Genomic DNA, 19,339 nt, shown 5'->3' with positions numbered 1-19,339 from the left:
GTGGGCAGGTTACATTCGGTAACCGAATGTAACCAAATATACATAAAGATTAACGTAAACAATACATTAAGATTATGCTTTCTTTCGACAGAACTAGAGTGATAATACTACTGGCAGGGCACTTGCCTTTGCACATGGTTGTTCTGAGTTCTATTCTTGACCATCTCTGAGACCCACCAAGAGCGATCCCTGAGCCCAGAGCCAGGACTAAATCCCTCAAAAACAAATTATAGTCTTCCATAGTAACTGATTTGTTCTGTATAATATTAAATTCTATTAGCAATTTTTATTCATTTTATTCTTCTTATTTTTTATTTCTTTTTGGGTCACTCCCGGCGATGCACAGGGGTTAATCCTGGCTCTGCACTCAGGAATTATTCCTGGCGGTGCTCAGGGGACCATATGGGATGCTGGGAATTGAACACGGGTTGGCCACGTGCAAGGTAAACGCCCTAACCGCTGTGCTATTGCTCCAGCCCATGTTTTATTCTTAATTAGATTAATGATACATCTGTATTATAGAGGATTTATATCAAGTTCCTCCCTGTGAATGATTCGATTGCCTCGAGCAGGTCCCAGTAACGTCTCCTTCGTCCTAGCCCTGAGATTTAAAAAAATGCCATAGTCAAGGCTCTTTCAGGGTTAGGAGAATGAGACCCATCATTGTTACTGGTATTTGGCATATTGGGCACGCCACGGGGAGTTTTCCAAACTCTGCCGTGTGGGCAGGTAACATTCGGTAACCTGCCAGGTTGTCCAAAGTAAGAATGAGATAATAAGATGTCTTATTATATTCCAGGAGCTGGGTTTTATAGTCTTTGGGTCTTGACCGTTGATGGGATTACACGGTGCTGGGGGTCAGATGGTGGGTGTGACCCCTGCCTACTGGAAGATGGAGTATCTGGGTGGAAGATTCTCAGCCCCGATCCGAACAGGCTTGGAGATCTCAGCTCTGGGACCCGCGTGCCTTTGTTCCTCTGCCAGTACCTTCATGCGTGTGGAGAGTAGTCTTAGCATGGTGGTGTGTGAATGATTAGATCAGAAATTTTTGGAGACAAGGCCAGAGACATAGTACAGCGGGGAGGGCATTAACCTTGCACACCAAGGTTCAATCCCCAGCATCCTATGTGGTCCCCTGATCACTCCAGAAGTGATTCCTAGTGCAGAGCCAGGAGTAACCGTTGAGCATCGTCAAATGTGGCAACCAAAACAAAAATCAATAACAGAAAAGAAAGTATTGAGTAAACTGGTGACTGCCAATAGTAATAGAAATAAAAGATAAAAATTAAAGTTCTTATTATACTAATATTGAGTTTGGATTTTGCTCAACATATGGTATAACATGCTCAGAATTATACTGACAACTGACAAAAACATTTCTGCTCTTAAAATTACATAATTTTAGAATACCCATAGACTGTGAACAGGTACTAGAATCACAGTGGCCATGAACTTGATAACTCCCCTCCGCTTTATTGGTGAACATCCCATTGAATTTTTGTTCCAGTGTAAAGCCCGCCAGGGAAAATTCCAGAAGTGATAAGCTAATAACTCAGCTGCCTGGGGGCTAAGACTCTTGCTTTAGCCTAGCCCACCAAGAAACCAGCCCTCCCACCCGCATGTGACTGCTAGCAAGCAAATTGCAAGGCAAAGGCCACGTTCCACGGACCAACCAGGTGCAGTCCATTAGCATGGGCATCCCTCTTGCTTGTGTGCTCTGCGGGCTGGAAAGTGTGTTCTATGACTGAGGCCAGGCTCAGTCTTAGGCTCACCTCCCTCACAACATCCCTTCTACCACCCATGCAGGTGTGACCAGCAGGGCAGCCTGGGTGATGCCCAAGACTGACCACTGCACTCACCTACTTGCCACTCAGGCCCTCTTGATCTTGGTTTTCGGATGCCTCTGGGCACTTGTTATTTTAGAACCAAGCACTGCCTAGGTTTACTCAAACTTGATGCACAGATGTTGGGGACACTAGTTTGTGTCCCCAGGAGGGTATTGTACCCTTTGTGCCCTCTTATTTCATTAACTTTGGTGCGGAGGGTCTCCTACGCACTGGGCAACTCTGAATCCTGGGTTGACCACCCTGCCAAACTTAACTCATAGGGGCTGGAGCCATAGTATAGTGAGCTGGTAGGGCACTTCCTTGGCAAATGGCCCACCTGGATTCAATCCCCTGTATCCCAAATACGGTCCCCCAATGCTTCCAGGAGTGGCCCCTGAGCACAGAGTCTGGAGTAACTCCTGGGAACCACTGGTGTGAATCCTAAAAACTAAGGAACCAAAATTTGACAAACAGATGCCCACAGTGCCCTGCAGTTCAGATTTCTGCTCACTACCCGGGACATCCAAATTTGTGCTCAGTTTCTCCCAGAACGCAGGGAGCTTTTGGTTGTAGCGCAGACTTGCTACAACTTGATGCCACATCTTGCCAAAAACTCCAACCCCCAAGTATGGCACACTTCACATGTCTGCTTGGCACTAACATTCCGGGTGCTCATGGCACAAGAAGTTCATGACATACTCACATTCCTCATCTCAGACTTTTGCTCCGTTTCCTGTGATCCCAGAGCAAATTCCTGGCTGTGGTGCCAGTCAGTGGAGTGTTGACTGGGAGCCCCGCTGAGTCACTGCCCAGAAGCAGGTGACCTTGAGAGGCCACAGGTGCCAGGCACTAGTGACCAGGCACCCTGTTCCCTGGTATACTTTGCAAGCCTGCTGAACCTCTGGCACAGAGTACCCATGACCACAATACCAGACATCCCTCCCAGCTACACACAGCCACAAACACTGCTTGGAATTTGAGATCATGGACCTCTAGTTACCCACCCACTGCGGCAGCTCACTGAACACCAACACTCGAACAAACCCAGATCTAATATGAAGATTCCACATGGCCCGGGAACGCTTTTATTTTTTTTTTGGCTTTTTTTGGTGGAGGTCACACCCAGCAATGCACAGGAGTTGCTCCTGGTTCATACACTCAGGAATCACTCCTGGTGGTGCTCGAGGGACCATAGGGGATGCTGGGAATTGAACCTGGGTTGGCCGTGTGCAAGGCAAACGCCCTACCCGCTGTGCTATTGCTCCAGCCCCCGGCCCGGGAACTCTTAAGTTGTCGGAAGCACCTGGTAGATTCCTGAGTCTCCCTTTCTACGTTGCCCAGGGGTAGATTCAGCTTCTTTGTCCCCTGCCAGCCGGCTCACTTCTCCCAGATTCTACACCGGTCCTGGTACTGCCAAGTGCCTCCCACCCCTACCTTCTCCCTCCCCTGCTGAGACCCCAGGATTGCTGCAGCTTCCCGGAGGTTGTTTATCTGCTGCCTGGAGGCCTGTGAACCTTGAGAAGACCAGAACATGTTTGTGCCTCTAGGAAACCAGACAAGGACAGATGCTGCAAAGTCCTGCTTAAGTGGCAGAGGGACCTAGAGCAACCCTGGGAAAGGAAATGGAGCATGTAGACTTTTCCAAGGAGACAACTGCGACCAGCAGAGCCTGCCGCAGATGCAAGGGAAGCCACTGATGAGATTAGGTAAGGACGGATCAGGACAGGGTGGGGCACTGGGCAGGGATGGAAAGCGCCCCTCCCAGGAGACGGGATTAGACAGGACTGGGAAATCTGGTCCTAACCAACCCTTCCTGGGATGATGTGATTGGCCATCCAACCAAGAATCTAAGGCAAGGACCCACCCTTGGGGATATAAAGCCTGATGTTCATCTCACTAGTATGCAGCTCTCCCCAGAACACTAGAGTCTGGGGTGTCCGGACCAGCCATAGCTGCTCTTCAGGAAGGAGGACGCAGACCTGAGCTAGGCTCAGGTGAGCTGCCATTCTGACTGAGCAGAGGATCTTGGAGGCTGTGAGCTGACAGGAAGTAGGCCTGGGTTCATTTGTCAGAGATGACCTTGATGGGATGGATGAAGTGGGGCAGTGGGGGTGGGAGAATGTTCTGGGGAAGGGGGTGGACTAAAGCTTTGGGCGGACCTAACACAAGGGAGTTGTGGCGGGCCCAGGGTCTTACCTTTGTCCAGGAATGGTCCAGACATGTCGCTTATGTGTTGCTCATGATGGTGCCACTTTTGTTTCCCAGAATGGGCTCCTCAACTTGAGGGGTTTCGGGTGTTTTTTTTTTTGTTGTTGGTTGGTTGGTTGATTTTTAGACTTTTAGGGTCACACCTGGCCCGGAGGATACTCCTGGCTTTGCACCTCAGCATTACTCATGGCAGTGCCTGAGGGACCATATAGGATATCAGAAATCAAACCCGACTCTGCCACACGCAAGGCAATCACCCAACCCACTGTACCATCACTCCGACCCCCACTTGGGGTTTTATAAGTATGAGTTTGCTTTGTTGTAATTTCTGGCAGCACAGCGGGTAGGGCGTCTGCCTTGCACGCAGCCAACATGGCCGACCCGAGTTCGATTCCTCCGCCCCTCTCGGAGAGCCCGGCAAGCTACCGAGAGTATTCGATATGCCAGACACAGTAACAACAAAGTCTCCAATGGAGACGTTACTGGGCCCGTTCGAGCAATTTCTGGCATGATTTGGGGGCCACATCTGGCGGGGCTCAGTCAGGGCCTGCTCTTGGCTTGTGCTCAGGGCTCACTCCTGGTAGTGCAAAGATCAAACCAGGGTCTGCAAGGCAAGCACCCTACCAGCTGTACTATCCCTCTGGCCCCTAACTCCTAACTGTGCTTTTTGAATGCGCCTTTATAACTGTAGGTTAATGATTTGGTGAACTGTTCCTATACGTATATTGGAATAGTTATATAGTTATATAGTCATGCTGTCTTTTTTGTAACTTGTCAGCTGTGTGACATTTGTTCTCAGGATAATCACATGATTCAAGGTGTGTCTCAGAATTTCTGACACTGTTGAGCCTTTTGTTGAGAATAGGCAACAAAGCTACAAAGACCTATCCAAGTAGGGAAGACAAATGCCAGCACTCTGGACTCTGGGCCCCACTAAATTCTCCTTGCCCCACGTTTTGTCTTGGTTTTGTTTTGTTTTAGGCTACACCCCGTGTTGCTCAAGGCTTACTCCTGGTTCTATCTCAGTGATGACTGCTGGTGGGACTTGGGGGAACCATCTGGGGATGGAACCTGGGTTGGCTGCCTGCAAGGCAAGCTCCCTGAGATCTGTACCATCGCTCTAGCCCTAGATGAAAGGCTTTTGCCTCTGTCTTTCTTTAAAACGCACCTGGTGGCATAGATTTGTGAAGGTGGGAGCACAGGGTGCAGAGAGGAAGGAAAGATAGAGTCCCCGGGGATCATAGCTCTGAGACCAGCACAGTCTCTGTTCGAAGAGGAGGTGGCAAAACTGTAAGAATGAAGCTCCATGGCATTTGCTGACTTTACCGCTTAGGAAACAGCTCTTCTGACTCTGGAGAGATAGAACAGGAGAGAAGGCACTTGCCTTGCATGTGACTGTAGCAGCCTAGACCCTGGTTTGAATCCCCATCTCCACCTCTGGTCCTCTAAGCACCTCCAGGTCTCACTCCTAAACACAGAACTAGGAATAGTCCCTGAGAATTGATGGGCTTGCCCAAAGCCCCCCACCCAAAGAGCTCTTATAAAATTGCTGATTTAGTAGAATATACTAGTAGGGAGAATACTCCTCTCATGGACCAGGATGCTATGATCAAGAATTAATTTCTGTCCATCTTCACTATAACCCTGCCTACTCCACTTGGGTATTAATTTGAGCAAATTATCACCAAATATATATATATGTTTCTGTTTGTGAAGCAAGGAAATTTTCAATTGAAATTTACTTAGATGAGGGGAGAGAGAATGATGTGAGGAGAAGAAAAGAGAAGTTTGTTTGTTTTTGTTTGTTTGTTTGTTTTTGCTTTACACCCGGTGATGCACAGGGGCTACAACTCCTGGCTCACGCACTCAGGAATTACTCCTGATGGTGCTCGAGGGGAACATATGGGATGCTGGGCATTAAATCCAGGTCGGCCAAGTGCAAGGCAAATGCCCTACCCACTGTGCTATTGCTCTAGCCCCAAGAGAAGTCTGTTGAGAGAGAACTCTGGCTTCTCCAGAGTGGAAATAGGCGAGTAAAGATGTGAGACCAGCAAGCGAGAGAGTGTTCAAGGGAGAAACAAGCGCTTAAAGAGTGAGCTTTTTATTTGCTCCTCCATGGGGCATGCCCAGCAGTGTTTAGGGGCTACCTGGTGCTCAGGGAGATCTTATTCTTGGTTGTGCTGGGGATCAACTTCAGGAATGTGAATGCAAAGCATATTCTTAGCTGCTGTGTCTTGGACCACATATATTAGCTTAATCTTTGAGCTATTTTTAAAAGTTTCTTGGTGGATGTTGCCTATTGTCCGTTGTCTGTGTTTCATATTTCTATCCCGTCTTGCCTTAGGACGTTTCCATCTCTACTGGGAGTTGAGCTTCCCTACACACCAGAGGACCAACTGACGCTTCCGTTTCCAGTCCCTGAGGAGGGCTGGGAAAAGACGACTAGGAGCAGAGACCCGAGCTGCCCCCGCGGCCCCGCACCATGGCCCTGGCCACCACCCTGGCTGAGCTGCAGGCAGAAGCCCAGTGCCCACTGTGCCAGGGGCCCCTGCGCAACCCCCTGACCCTGGACTGCGGTCACAATTGCTGCAGTTCGTGCTTGCGGCGGCGCTGGCAGCACCTGTGGGAGCCCCTGCCCTGCCCCGTGTGCCAGCACCCCTGTCCCCGTGCTCCCCGCGGGCCCAACAGGCAGCTGGCGCTGCTGGCCGACCTGGTCAGCCAGCTGCCCGACCCGAGGCCCAAGAGACATGCGCGGGAGACCCCAGGCCGCTGTGCTGTGCACCAGCAGGCCCTGAGCCTCTTCTGCAACGACCACCTGGAGCTGCTGTGTGGCCAGTGCGCCACCTCCGCTGCCCACCGCGGCCACCGCCTCATGCCCATCGGCCTCGCGGCTGCTCATCACAGGACCAAGCTCAAGGGCTACCTGGAGCCTCTGCGCAAGCAGCTGGAGGAGGCAGACAGGCAGTTAGAAGGGCAAGATGCAGAGTTAGAGGAAATCAAAGACCAGCTGAAGACGCATAAGGAGAATGTGCATCGCGAAGCCCGCCAGTTGAAGCATTTCCTGAAAAGGAAGGAGCGGGCCATTGAGAATAAGATGTTTCGGGATCTGGCCCGTGTTTACCGAGACTTGGTGAAGAACAAGGCCCAACTGTCCCAGTACGCCCAGACCCTGAAGAAACGGCTGATGGACGCCAAGCTGCTCTCTCTGAAGGCCGATGCGGACCTCCAGGCAGAAGGCAGCGACCTGCACCCGGACTGGCGTGAGTGTTTGAGCCGGGAGCTCCCCACGGTCCCTGCCATCAAGTACGAAAGGGAGGGTCTCTATCTCCCCCCACATTACATCGGCTTGGACAACATGATGGTCAAGTTTCAGGAGAATTTGACATTGGATCCTGAGACTGCTCACGGGGATCTCCTCATCTCCCAGAAGAGGACTGCCAGCTACTGCCAGAAGGGCAGGAAGCCCACCCAGACCCCTCCCCGCGGGGCATTCACCTCTCACGTGGCTGTCCTTGGGATGCCAGGTTTTGTGGGCGGAAGGCACTTCTGGCAGGTGGAAATCCGAGGTCCAGGTGTGTGGTCCCTGGGTGTGTGCAAGGAATCCTTCCCCAGAAAGGATCTGGTGAGGCCTACCCCTCGCAACGGCTGCTGGCGCTTCCCAGTGTCCTCTGTGGCCGAGCGACAGGACCGAGAATGCCAGCGAATTGGTGTTTTTCTGGACTACGACTTGGGAGAAATTTCTTTTTACAACTGGAGCAAGAGAACCCACTTAGGTACAATCGCAGGTGATTTTACAGAAAAACTCATGCCTTATTTTTCCATCAGAGATTTTCCCTTAACATCTTCCTTGAGGATAATCAGAGAAGAATGCTGAAGAACATGCAAGCTGTGGTTGTGGTCTGTGAAGTGGTTAGGTGCTGGTAATAAGAGTCTTGATTCTGAACTACCTCCAGCATCGTGTAAGGAACTACCTTTGGTGCCATGTAAGCTGATCTACTGGCCATGATTCAGAGACTTCTACATCTCAATTAAATCTTGAGAGAGAACAACAACTTGCAAAAAACTCTTCTGGACACCCGTGCAAGGCTGAGTTGTCTGGGGCGCCCTGGAGGGGGCGCTTGAGCCCAGCCCAAACAGAGCCCCAAGCAGCTGAAAACTTCCACACTGCACAGTCACCACCATGTCTCCGACTGGACTCCACTGCCTCGGGTCGAGCCTTACTCAGAAATTAATCTGCTAAAAAAATTAGGTATTCGGGTTTGTGACTGAAATCTCTAGGCTTTCATGGAGTCTGGACCGGCTACCCTCCCCTGTCTCTGCCAGAAACCCCAGCAGTCATGCACACACCCAAAAGCTGCCACCAAGTCAACATTTAGCTCCAGCTGTATCATTCCCTTAAAAATTCCCTGGAGAAACTGTACAGCAAGGATAAATCAATAGTTGCACACCAGACTGGATGGGATGTAGCGTAGAAGGCAATCAATCTTGATTAAGAAAATATTAACACACAAGGCTTACCTGCAACAACATCTTAGTAATCTCTTCTACAAGGACTTAATAGCTCCATGGTTTAATACAACTTTCTTTAAAGTAACTTTCTTCTAAGAAAACGTTTTTCCATCATTTTGTTAACAAATTATTGATAACAAGCAATATGAAATAAATGATTGAGGGCCTGCTATGGGGGCAAGCTTAAGGGGTGGTTGGGAAAATTTGAGAAAATGGTGGAGGGAAGATGTAATGGTGGTGGGATTGTTGTTTGAACATTGAATGTCTGTAACAAACCATAAGAGACTTTATAAATCACAGTGTTTAAAGTTAAGAGGAAGGGGTGGGGGTGGTGGGAGGGATACTGGGAACATTGGTGTTGGAAAATGGGTACTAGTGGAGGGATGGGTACTCGATCATTGTATGACTGAAACATAAGCTTGAAAGTTTGTTAAGTCTGTTACTGTATCTTACGGTGATTCATTAAAAAATAAAAAAAATTAAAAAAATTAAAAAATAAAAAAAATTAAAAATTTAAAAATAAAAAAAATTAAAAAATTTAAAAATAAAAAAAATTAAAAAATTAAAAAATAAAAAAAATAAAATTATCTCAAATAATAAAAAAAGTGTTAAGGGAAAATGTACACATGTAGGCCTTACCTATTTCATGTAAACTCCAAAATATATTAACATAGAATTGTTTTAAAAGTGTTGTTAATGCCAGGTGATACATAATGAGATCCAAGTATAAAATAAAATTTAATGTAATATACTTTAGATTGCAGACTTGAAAATGTATATGTGTAAATGAGAATAGGCTTTTTTATATTGTGTTAATGGTTTTAGTTTTCTTGTTAACATAGGTCAAAATCATATAGTAATCATTGTTTTCCCCTTACTGATTTGTTTTCTGGTCATTCTAGTTGTCAGTTCTTAAAGTTTTGTCGGAATAAACAATATAAAGTAAATTTGTTATGTGCCCAAGGGAGCAGGTTGGGATTGGGAGGGACACTGGGGATATTGGTGGAGGGAAGGTGACACTGGTGTGCTGGAACACTAAATGATTGAAACATCTGTATAATAAACAACTTTGTAAATCATGGTGTTTTTATTTATTTGTTTATATTTTGCTTTTTGGGTCACACCCGGTGATGCACAGGAGTTACTCCTGGTTCATGCACTCAGGAATTACTCCTGGTGGTGCTCAGGGGACCATATGGGATGCTGGGAATCGAACCTAGGTTGTCTGTGTGCAAGGCAAATGCCCTACCATCTGTACTATTGCTCCAGCCCCAATCATGGTGTTTTAAATAAAATTAAAAAAAAAAGAGTCGATTCCATTCTGATATCTGAGTGGTGGTGATTTTCTCCCCCCACCCTGCCTTCAGGGCAAGATGTCAGTCAAGCTGCTACTCCCATCCTGAGCTTGGGGGTGGGTTCCAGGAATTCAAAAGTTTTCAATGGGGTGATAGAGCTGGAGTTAAATTCCTCTTTTTTTATTTTACAAAATTAAATAATTTAATTTATTTATTTTTTTTGGAGTTAAATTCTTAACTGGATGGTGAGTTCAGGGTCTGGAGGCATCTCTGCAGCTTGTTGATCTCTTTTGAGGTTTATTTATGAGTCTTGAATCATGCATGGTTAAGGAGTTTACCAGAGAAGGTGGTAATGATTATTTCTTTTCCCTAGAGAGAGGCAGGCCAGTTTGGGCCACAACCGGTGGTGCTCAGAGCTTGTTCTGACAGTGCTCAGAGGTCACTCCTGTTGGTTCTCCAGGGATCAGAGGCAGTGCTGTGGATTGACCCAGGCTGATTTCACACAAGATTAGTGTCTTAACCCTTGTACTCAATCTAACCCAAGAAATGATGTTCCTGCCAAGCTTGAGGAGGGTTTTTATTCCCCAGGGGACCCCACATAAGGTCCCTGCTTGTGTTTAAGGCAAGCACCCTTAATCCTCTTTAATAGTGCTCTACTCACTGATTTAAACATAGAAAAAAATAATGGTGGTTGTAGAATTCCTACTTTGTCTCATACTCAAGGGGAGCATGCTAATAAGAAACACACATAAGTCATATAAACATTACTTAAATGCTGAGACTGTTGGGGAAAGTTCAGGGAAAAGCCACCAACTGAGAGTCCTCTGGAAAGGCCAGTAGGGAAGAGGAGGTATCTTGAACTATCCACACCCAGCAGGCCTTTCTGTGATGTTCCCCCATCACTCCCCCTGCTGTGGGTCTGGAAAACTGGAATTTGTGTGTCTCGTTCAAGAACCCTTAGTGCTAGAGTCAGAGTCAATGAGCACAAACCAGGAAGAGGCCAAACCCTTTATCCATCTCAATTCTCCTTGCCCTGGTGGGATCTTGCTGAGAGCCTGTGTTCAGGATGTTGAGAGTAAGCTCTCCCAGGATTGATGGAGGAGGCGTCAGTGACTGTGTGTCAGAGTATGTCCTGTAAGGGTCACAGATGTTAGTATACAGGCCTGAGAAAGCTCAATCTTGGAGGTGGAGAGTTGGATTACCCAGAACTCACCGAATGTCAGAAGTACCAGATAGAATTATTTCAGCTACATTTTGAGGGCTTTCACAATGCTCTGGGTATGAAATATCTTTTTTTCTTTTTGGTCTTTTTGAGTTACACCTGGTGATGCTCAGGGGTTACTCCTGGTTCTGTATTCAGGAATTACTCTTGGTGGTGCTTAGGTGACCATATAGGATGCCGGGGATCGAACATGGGTTGGCTGTGTGCAAGACAAACGCCCTCCTGGCTATACTATGGCTCCGGTCCCATGAAGTACGTTCTACCCAGAAAAATCTGCAGCTTCTCCTCCTCCTGGCCCGATTTCTGACCTCACCTTCTACATATCCCATAGTAGCTATCTCCAGAGCTCCCCAGGATGAGGGGAAAGAGAACAGTTGGTCCCGAGAGCTTGTCTGCTGCCTGGATACCTGGGGCAGCAGAGACACACTTCCATGAAAGGGACATAAGAGCAGAATCTATAAACAACCACCCTGAGCACGGAGGGTGTTAAACAGGCTCTGAGGAGCAAACCAACTCTGCAGCGTCATTGGGGAGAAAGGCAGTAGGAGTTTCTCCCAAAATAGTGGACTCCAAAAGTAGAACACCAATGAGCTTCCATAGAGAACCTGTGAGTGCAGGATTGGAGGAGAGTGGGCAGCCGGGCTTGAGTGAGAAGTCTTGTCTCGAAGCAGGAGATGAGATCAGAGAGGCTGATGATGGAGAGGGCCCATGGGAGCTAATTAGTGAAAGGATGATATTTAGAATAGGACAATGGGAGGGAAGGGATGACCATGCTTTCAGAGTATGAGACCCTGCTTTGAACCCCTGGCAGCCTCCCCAACGAGGAACCAGACCTGAACACCGGGAGGGCACCTGTAAATTCCAGGTGAACTGAGGCTCAAGGACCTTTAACAGCCAGCGGCTTTGTGTAGGAGGCATTCAAGGGGAAGGGAGGAACCCTTCGGCAGGACAGGAGTTGTGCTTCTGTAGGTTCTGTGGTGGGTTCAGAGGTGGAGATGCTGGGGGAGGGGTATACCTCCAGCCTTTTATGTTGGGGCATCAGGGCTGGAGAGAGTCACAGAGGGTGTGGGAGCCCAGGGTCCTGCTGGCACTCAGAATTTGTGTCAGGCCCATTGCTCACCATGGCATCACTTTTTTTTTTAACTGAATTACCATGAGATTCACAGTTACAAAACTGTTCATGGTTGGGTTTCAGTCATACAATGTTCCAACACTCATCCCTTCACCAGTGTACATTTCTCACCACCAATGTCCCTAGTTTCCCTTCTGCTACTCCTCCCGCCTTCCCCCACCTGACAACCCTCCTCTCTCTTTCTCTCCCCGCACCTCCCATGTGGCATCACTTTTTAAAAAATTTCTATTAGTGAAACACCATGAGGTACAGTTGCAGACTTACAAGTTTTTGTACTTGGGTTTCAGTCATACAATGATCGAGTACCCATCCCTCCACCAGTGCTCATTTTCCACCACCACGGGTTCCGGGTTCCAGTATCCCTCCCACTCTCCATCCCCCCATCCCACCCTGCCTCTGTGGCAGGCCATTCCCCTTTGTTCTCTCTCTCCTTTTGGGTGCTGTGGTTTGCAAAAGAGGCATTGAGTGGCAATCATGTTTGGTCTATAGTCTACTTTCAGCAATGGCATCACTTTTAATATTTCAAATGGACCAACCAGTTAAGGTTTTGAAGAAAGTGTGTGTGTTTTACATTCTTGTAAATTATATATTGGCTGAAATGTGTTGATGTGTCATGCATTTTCCTTTCAACTTGTCCTCAGCCACGTGGAATCAGCTCTGGTGATAATCACAAGATTCTACATCGTCTGGGGTTTTGATTTTATTTATAGCTGTGAGCAGAGTGTTGAAGACACTCAGCTAATGAGCAACCCACATAAGGAAGAGACCCAAAAGGCTCTGGGCACGGGGCGCCACCAGCGTCTTCTCCAGAGTTCAGCTTTCATTGCACTAATGCTCTGTCCATTAGTGAGAAGATAGGACAGTGGATCTGGAGGGAGGTGGACACAGAGATGAGATCAGACCTGGACTCCCGTCCATGGCACATCTTGCAGGGGGGACTCTCTTCAGTCTCCCTTTTCTGCCATGTCAGGGAGGGGCAGAGGTATAGAGAAGAAGGAGGTGAGGGACTTAGAGTGCCTGGACTTGACTCCACTGTGAGGAAGGTGAGGACAGGGCGTGGAGGGACCTGCTCTGACATCGAGGGTATTTATAAGGAAGAAGGAGGATGAGCCAGGGCTGCAACAGCTGAGCTCTAAGGCATTTGCAGACTTCAACTTTTAGGGAAAAACAGATCTAATTATAGATAGTTGATTTCTCCATAATGCAGTGAGAATATTTTAATGAATTCTGTGGTTCAGGAAACCTAGTATGATTATGAATTAATTTCCAAACGTCTTTACTTGTTCCCTCACCAACTCCTTTGCTATTGAGTATTTTCAAGACATCCAAAATTTTTGTGGCTGTGGAGGTGGCTCCTAGTGGTGCTCAGGGGACTATGCGCTCAGCCTGGGCTTATTGCTCAAGTCCAACCTTTATTGTTGTTAATTTTTCAGTGCTGAGGATTAGAGCCAGGCCAATACATCAACATCTTAACATGGGGGCAGGAGTTCAGTGGCCCAGCACATAATGTGCACTTTGAAGACACAGAGGCAATCCCCGGCACCACAAAAACAAACATATAATGACAAAGGCTAACTAACACTTGCTTTTCCCTCTCTCTTTTCCCTAGGAACAATTAAAACATAAAACATGAATATTAACAGGCTGGAGTGATAGCACAGCGGGTAGGGCTTTTGCCTTGCAAGGGGCCAACATGGTTGACCCGAGTTCAATTCCTCTGCTTCTCTCGGAGAGCCCGGCAAGCTACCCAGAGTATCTCGCCCGCATGGCAAAGCCTGGCAAGCTACCCGTGAAGTATTCAATATGCCAAACACAGTAACAATTGTCACAATGGAGATGTTACTGGGCCCCCTCAAGCAAAATCTATGAACAATGGGAGGACAGTGACAGTGACAGTGAATATTAGAATTTGCCCATGTGTCAATGAAAGTCTTTAAAAAATACACACAAAAAAAATTTATAAATTGCCATCTCCCCAAAGGGGCTGGAGCGATAGCACAGCGGTAGGGCATTTGCCTTGCATGCAGCCAATATGGCCGACCCGAGTTCGATTCCTCTACCCATCTCGGAGAGCCCAGCAAGCTACCGAGAGTATCTCGCCCGCATGGCAAAGCCTGGCAAGCTACCCGTGATGTATTCGATATGCCAAACACATTAACAAGTGTCACAATGGAGACGTTTCTGGGCTCACTTGAGCAAATCGATGAACAACGGGAGGACCGTGACCTTGACCATCTCCCCAAACTGAATGACGACATATATCATTTATCAGCAATCAGTCCCTATTGACATCCACTTACATGGCCACTGAATGTCCCCTCACTCCCTCTCCCTTATTGTGAGGGAAATTTTGACATGTATGTATATATATATATATTGCATATATATATATATATTGCATCTATCTATCTATTACATCGCTCTCAACTATCCTCTTACTCATGAATAAAGTCAGTCACAGCATTTTGAAAAAGCATCAGGACTAGAGTGATAGCTCAGCGGGTAGGGCGTTTGCCTTGCTCGCAGCTAACCCAGGTTCTATTCCCAGCATCCCATATGGTCCCCAAGTACTAACAAGAGTAATTCCTGAGTGCATGGGCCAGGAGTAACTCAAAAAACAAAACAAAACAAAAAAATCAGACACGTCTATCTGACTCACTGTTGGTTTGTGTAGGTTAAGCTAGAAAACAAAACTGGTGAGCTGCAGTCTGTGGTCTTTAGTCCCTGAATCTTTATTGTCTTTAACCACTTGTACCATTCTTTTTGAAGGATCCGTGTAAATTTTCCATAGTTATACAGTCTGGATTTTCCGTGTCTCCTCGGGGCTGAGCATCCTGCGAACCCCCAGGACCAACTGACACTTTCATTTCAGTCTCCCGGGAGTGACAGCCCCGCCCAGCTGCTTCCCCCGCGGAGACCACCCACGAAGGCCCGCGTGGCCATCCCAGCTCCTAGTGGCCAGCGTCGCTGCCCGCTGCCCCTGTGCGGACCCCACATCATGGCTCTGGCCGTCACCCTGGCTGAGCTGCAGGCACAGGCCCACTGCCCACTGTGCCGGGCTGCTTATCACAGGAGGAAGCAAGGGCTACCTGGAGCCTCTGCAGAAGCAGCTGTGGGAGTCACAAAGGACCTGGACAGCAAGAGGCGGAGAGACAGGAGTGAAGAGTTAGCTAGTCACAAGCATACAGTGTGCTACGAAGGCCACCAATATAAGCATTTCCTGGGAAAAGCGCGGCAGGACATGAAGGCGGGCTGCTTAGGGAAACAACTGTTGTTTGCCAGTATCTGATGGAGAATAGAGACCAGCCCACCCAGCACAGCTCCACCCTCCAGAGCCTGCTGAGGGTCATCACCTAGCTGTGTCTGCAGACAGACCTGGGCCTGCTGACGGGGCTCAGAAGTGGAGTCTGAAGCTCCCTCTGGTGCTTCGGCAGTTTCAAGAAGGACATTCTCAGTGTCTCCCCACTTTATGCTTTTTTTTGCAGAACACAGTGGACAAGTTCCAAGTAGATTTGAAACTGGCCCCCGAAAGTGCTCAGCCCAGTTTAGTCTCTCAGGACAGGAAAACTGCCAGCTGTCATCATGAAAGCTCAGAACCTATCTCTGCTCCTCATTCCCCAGCACCTGTGCCTCACCCAACTGTCCTGGGTCCCCAGTAATTTGTTGGCAGCAGGCCTGTCTGGCAGGTAGAAGTTCGGGAGACTGGGCTCTGTCATGCGCAAGGAACCCTTCCCCAGAATTGCTCCAACCAAGTCGTCTGCACACAGATGTTGCTGGCGGTGTGAAGGATCCACTTTCATGCACCTTCACCTCCAAGGCTTCGAGCGTTTTCCCTGGACCGTGACATTAGAGAAGTTTACTTCAACAAACTGAGTGGTAGAACCCACTTAACATAAACTCAATGCTACGTTTACAGAGGAACTTGGGCCCTATGTCTCAGTTCTTCCTTCTCTGTAACCTGAGCATTGTCAGGGATGAATTTCCTTGCAATGGAAAGTTCTGGAAATAAAGTGTTGCAGTTCAGTTGCGAGGTCTGTGTGCAGTGTTCTCTCTGAACTCTGGGCTATCATCTGGACCAATTGCAGACAATCTGCTCCTTCCTGGGGAGAAAAGTTCTATCTGGGAACTTCTCTCCAGGGCTCCCCACCACCAGCACCCGAGTGGTTATCTTCCTTCTCCCTTTCCTTTGGCCATGTGGCTGCTTCGCTCTGCCCATGTAGCCTCAGTCCAGGTGACTTGAGTCCATGATTTGCTCCTGACATATTTGGATTCTACCTGCATAAGAATGAAATTGCTTTGCTTTCTTTCCCCCAACCCTACCTGTTTTAATTTTTTAAAACAGAAAATATGTAGAAATAGAAACAGATTAACACCCACCACCCTCCTTTAGAGGGTGCACAGTGATAGCACAGCAGGTAGGGCCTTTGCCTTGCATGCGGCCAACCCGGGTTTCATTCCTCTGTCCCTCTTGGAGAACCCAGAAGGCTTCCGAGAGTGTTCTGCCCGCAGGGCAGAGCCTGGCAAGCTCCCTGTGGTGTATTTGATATGCCCAAAATAGCAACAACAAGTCTCACAATGGAGATATTACTGGTGTTATCACAATATCTCACAATGGAGATATTACTGATGAACAATGGGAGGACAGCGCTACCCTCCTTTAAGGCACTTTCACCTTCCTTTCACTATGCTCTCTCTTGCCTTCTCTCACCTCAGCCACTTTAGCCTGCTCTCAGATGGAGAGAAGGAGAGAGAGAGAGAGAGAGAGAGAGAGAGAGAGAGAGAGAGAGAGAGAGAGAGAGAAGAAATTGGACTTCCCCTTTAATTTGCAAGATGATCATTTGCCAAGGGTCGGGGTCCTTGGGTGTTCTTAGAGTAATTAATTTGGAGTCTGACCAGAAGTCCAGGGCTCAGCCAGTTGGTATGCTGTCAGGAACACACACCATACTGGTGCTCTTGCTCCATCTTTGGAGGACAATCATGGCACCCCTCTTTTGTGAATTCCCCCCTGACTCTGCACACTGACTCTCCCCCAAACTTTGCTTGCAGCTGGGTGGCTGATATGAGAGGTCCACACTCACAGCGTCTGCCAGGCACCCCGGGACACCTGGGGTTGCGTTGAGTCCATGGTTGAGAATACAATTTGCTTTTCAAAGTCCTCTTCTCTCTTTCCCTCATAGGAAAAGATTGATTGAAAACCCTAATACTTTGCTGGAGACACAGCTCAAAGGGCTGGAGAGCAGGCTTTGCATGCAAGGGATCTGGGTTCCACCACTGGCACTGCATAGTTTCAGAGCACCCCTGGGCATTTCCTAGGGTGACCCCCAAACAACAAAACAAATTAACAACACAAAAAAAGAAACTGAAAACTATTGTCAAGCTGAACCCACTCCGCGGGGAGCGGGGGGAGGGGCAGGGTTAATTTGCTATTTTCTAATTTTCTTACTTAGGTCTGGGATACTCTGAGAGATGAAGTAATTTCAAATCACAGCGTTTCCTGGGTACTTAGATATGTTCCAAAACAGGGGGTACAAGACTGGAGAGCTCGTACAGAGGGTAGAGGGCTTGCTTGGTTCGATCCCGGGCACCATATATAATCTCCCAATCCCCACCAGAAGTAACTCATGAACAATCCTGGGTGTGCCTCATCCCAAATATAGAAAAATAAAAGTGGGGGCAAACAGCCTGATGAGGAGGGGAGACACTCAAGCCAGCAGAGGTAGCTCGGGCCCTCTGTGGGGGAGTCCTGCAAGCTTTTCTGTGTATAAAATCAGGTGGGTCAGCAACAGGGGTGCTGGGGGGGTCCTTCCAGATGAGAGGGGGCCTTCAAGCCAGGGGCTTCCTCCTAGAGCTTGCCTATCTTTGAGAGTCTTGCATTCAACGAGAGAGACATAAAACACTGCATGTAAGAATTTCTTCCCACTTCGTTTTTACTTGCAAGACAAATCTGCTTGGTGGAGCATATTGGGGTTCATGGATCCTTTCCCTGTCATGTTCTCCAGGTCACTGTTTGGTGTTTTGGTCAGGTTTGGTCATGAATGAAAACCAGTGGTGCCTTGGTCAGGCACTCGGATACATAAACAAGACTTACAGTGCGTCCAGTGAGCTGTTCTGATGGCAGCGACTGTAGGGGACTCCACATCCCTTTGAGCTATTGGGGAACGTTGCGTACCGCGTCCAAAGGATGATGGGTGCATGGAGAAACCACTCCGGGAGACAGCTGATGGCAACTCACTTTATTGCCAAATGCACACATATTTTATAGAGGGTCTCAGCTTAAGAGGATGGTCCAATCACAAAAAGTTTAGCTTTAATGACTTATCCCCTTCCAACTCTGCTTTGCCCCAGCCTAATCCCAATTAGGGCTGGATGCTGCAGTTAGGAATGCAGTTAGGTGACAATTCTTGGGGCATGAGACTTAACACGGGATACCTGGTGCTTGTAAAAATGCACCCAGACACTCCCTACTGGGTCTCTATGTAGGGACATATCTGCTCTGGTGCCTGCTGCTATGCTCCATACTGAGCCAGTGATCTCCTGGTCTTCCATGGTGTGAGAGGAGACCAGAATCCCATAGCATGGAGCCCAGCAAAGGGCCCCTTGTCTTGTTTCTGGTCCTAAGGGGTCTGTTCCTCACTGGCCCTCCATGAGGTTGCTCAAGCAGCAGCTGTCCAATGAAAAGGGAACTTTTCTGGTTGAGGGACACTGAGTTAACTCAGATGACTAAGTAGGTACTAGTTCTCCATGCTGGGCTTCCAGTATGACCCAGCTGGTCTTGAGAATCCCCCCCTTTTTTCTTCTGGCTTTTGGGGTCACACCCAGTGATGCTCAGGATCACTCCTAGTTCTGCACTCAGGAATTACTCCTGGCAGGTTTGGGGGACCATATGGGATGCTGGGGATCAAATCCAGGTTGGCTGTGTGCAAGGCAAATACCCTACCCATTGTACTATCGCTCCAGCCCTGATAACTTTTCAACCCGATCAACTGGGCAAACCAGATCCCTGAAATGCCAAGGTCTCTACATCAGAGTCTAACGGGTTCAATTCTTCCTGAGTTCTAAAAAAAAAAATCTCTGAGGGAATGTCCCATATGTGTCCCACATATTATTAACGCAGAAACCCAAGCATTCACATCTAGAGGTGGAGATT

At 48.1% G+C, this 19,339-nt stretch overlaps 1 protein-coding gene across 1 annotated transcript; it reads left to right on the top strand.

Moving 5' to 3' along the window:
- The first annotated feature begins 6,516 nt into the window (after window positions 1–6,516).
- LOC130023387 (tripartite motif-containing protein 75-like) lies at window positions 6,517–13,230 on the top strand. The gene is made up of 3 exons (XM_056113895.1): window positions 6,517–7,606; window positions 7,697–7,819; window positions 13,163–13,230. The coding sequence occupies exons 1-3, from the start codon at window positions 6,517–6,519 to the stop codon at window positions 13,228–13,230; spliced, it is 1,281 nt and encodes a 426-aa protein (XP_055969870.1).
- The last annotated feature ends 6,109 nt before the right edge of the window (window positions 13,231–19,339 follow it).

This window comes from Sorex fumeus, unplaced genomic scaffold, assembly GCF_029834395.1.
Source record: "Sorex fumeus unplaced genomic scaffold, SorFum_2.1 ptg000024l, whole genome shotgun sequence".
Lineage (NCBI taxonomy): Eukaryota > Metazoa > Chordata > Mammalia > Eulipotyphla > Soricidae > Sorex > Sorex fumeus.
This window is presented reverse-complemented; position numbering and strand designations above follow the sequence as displayed.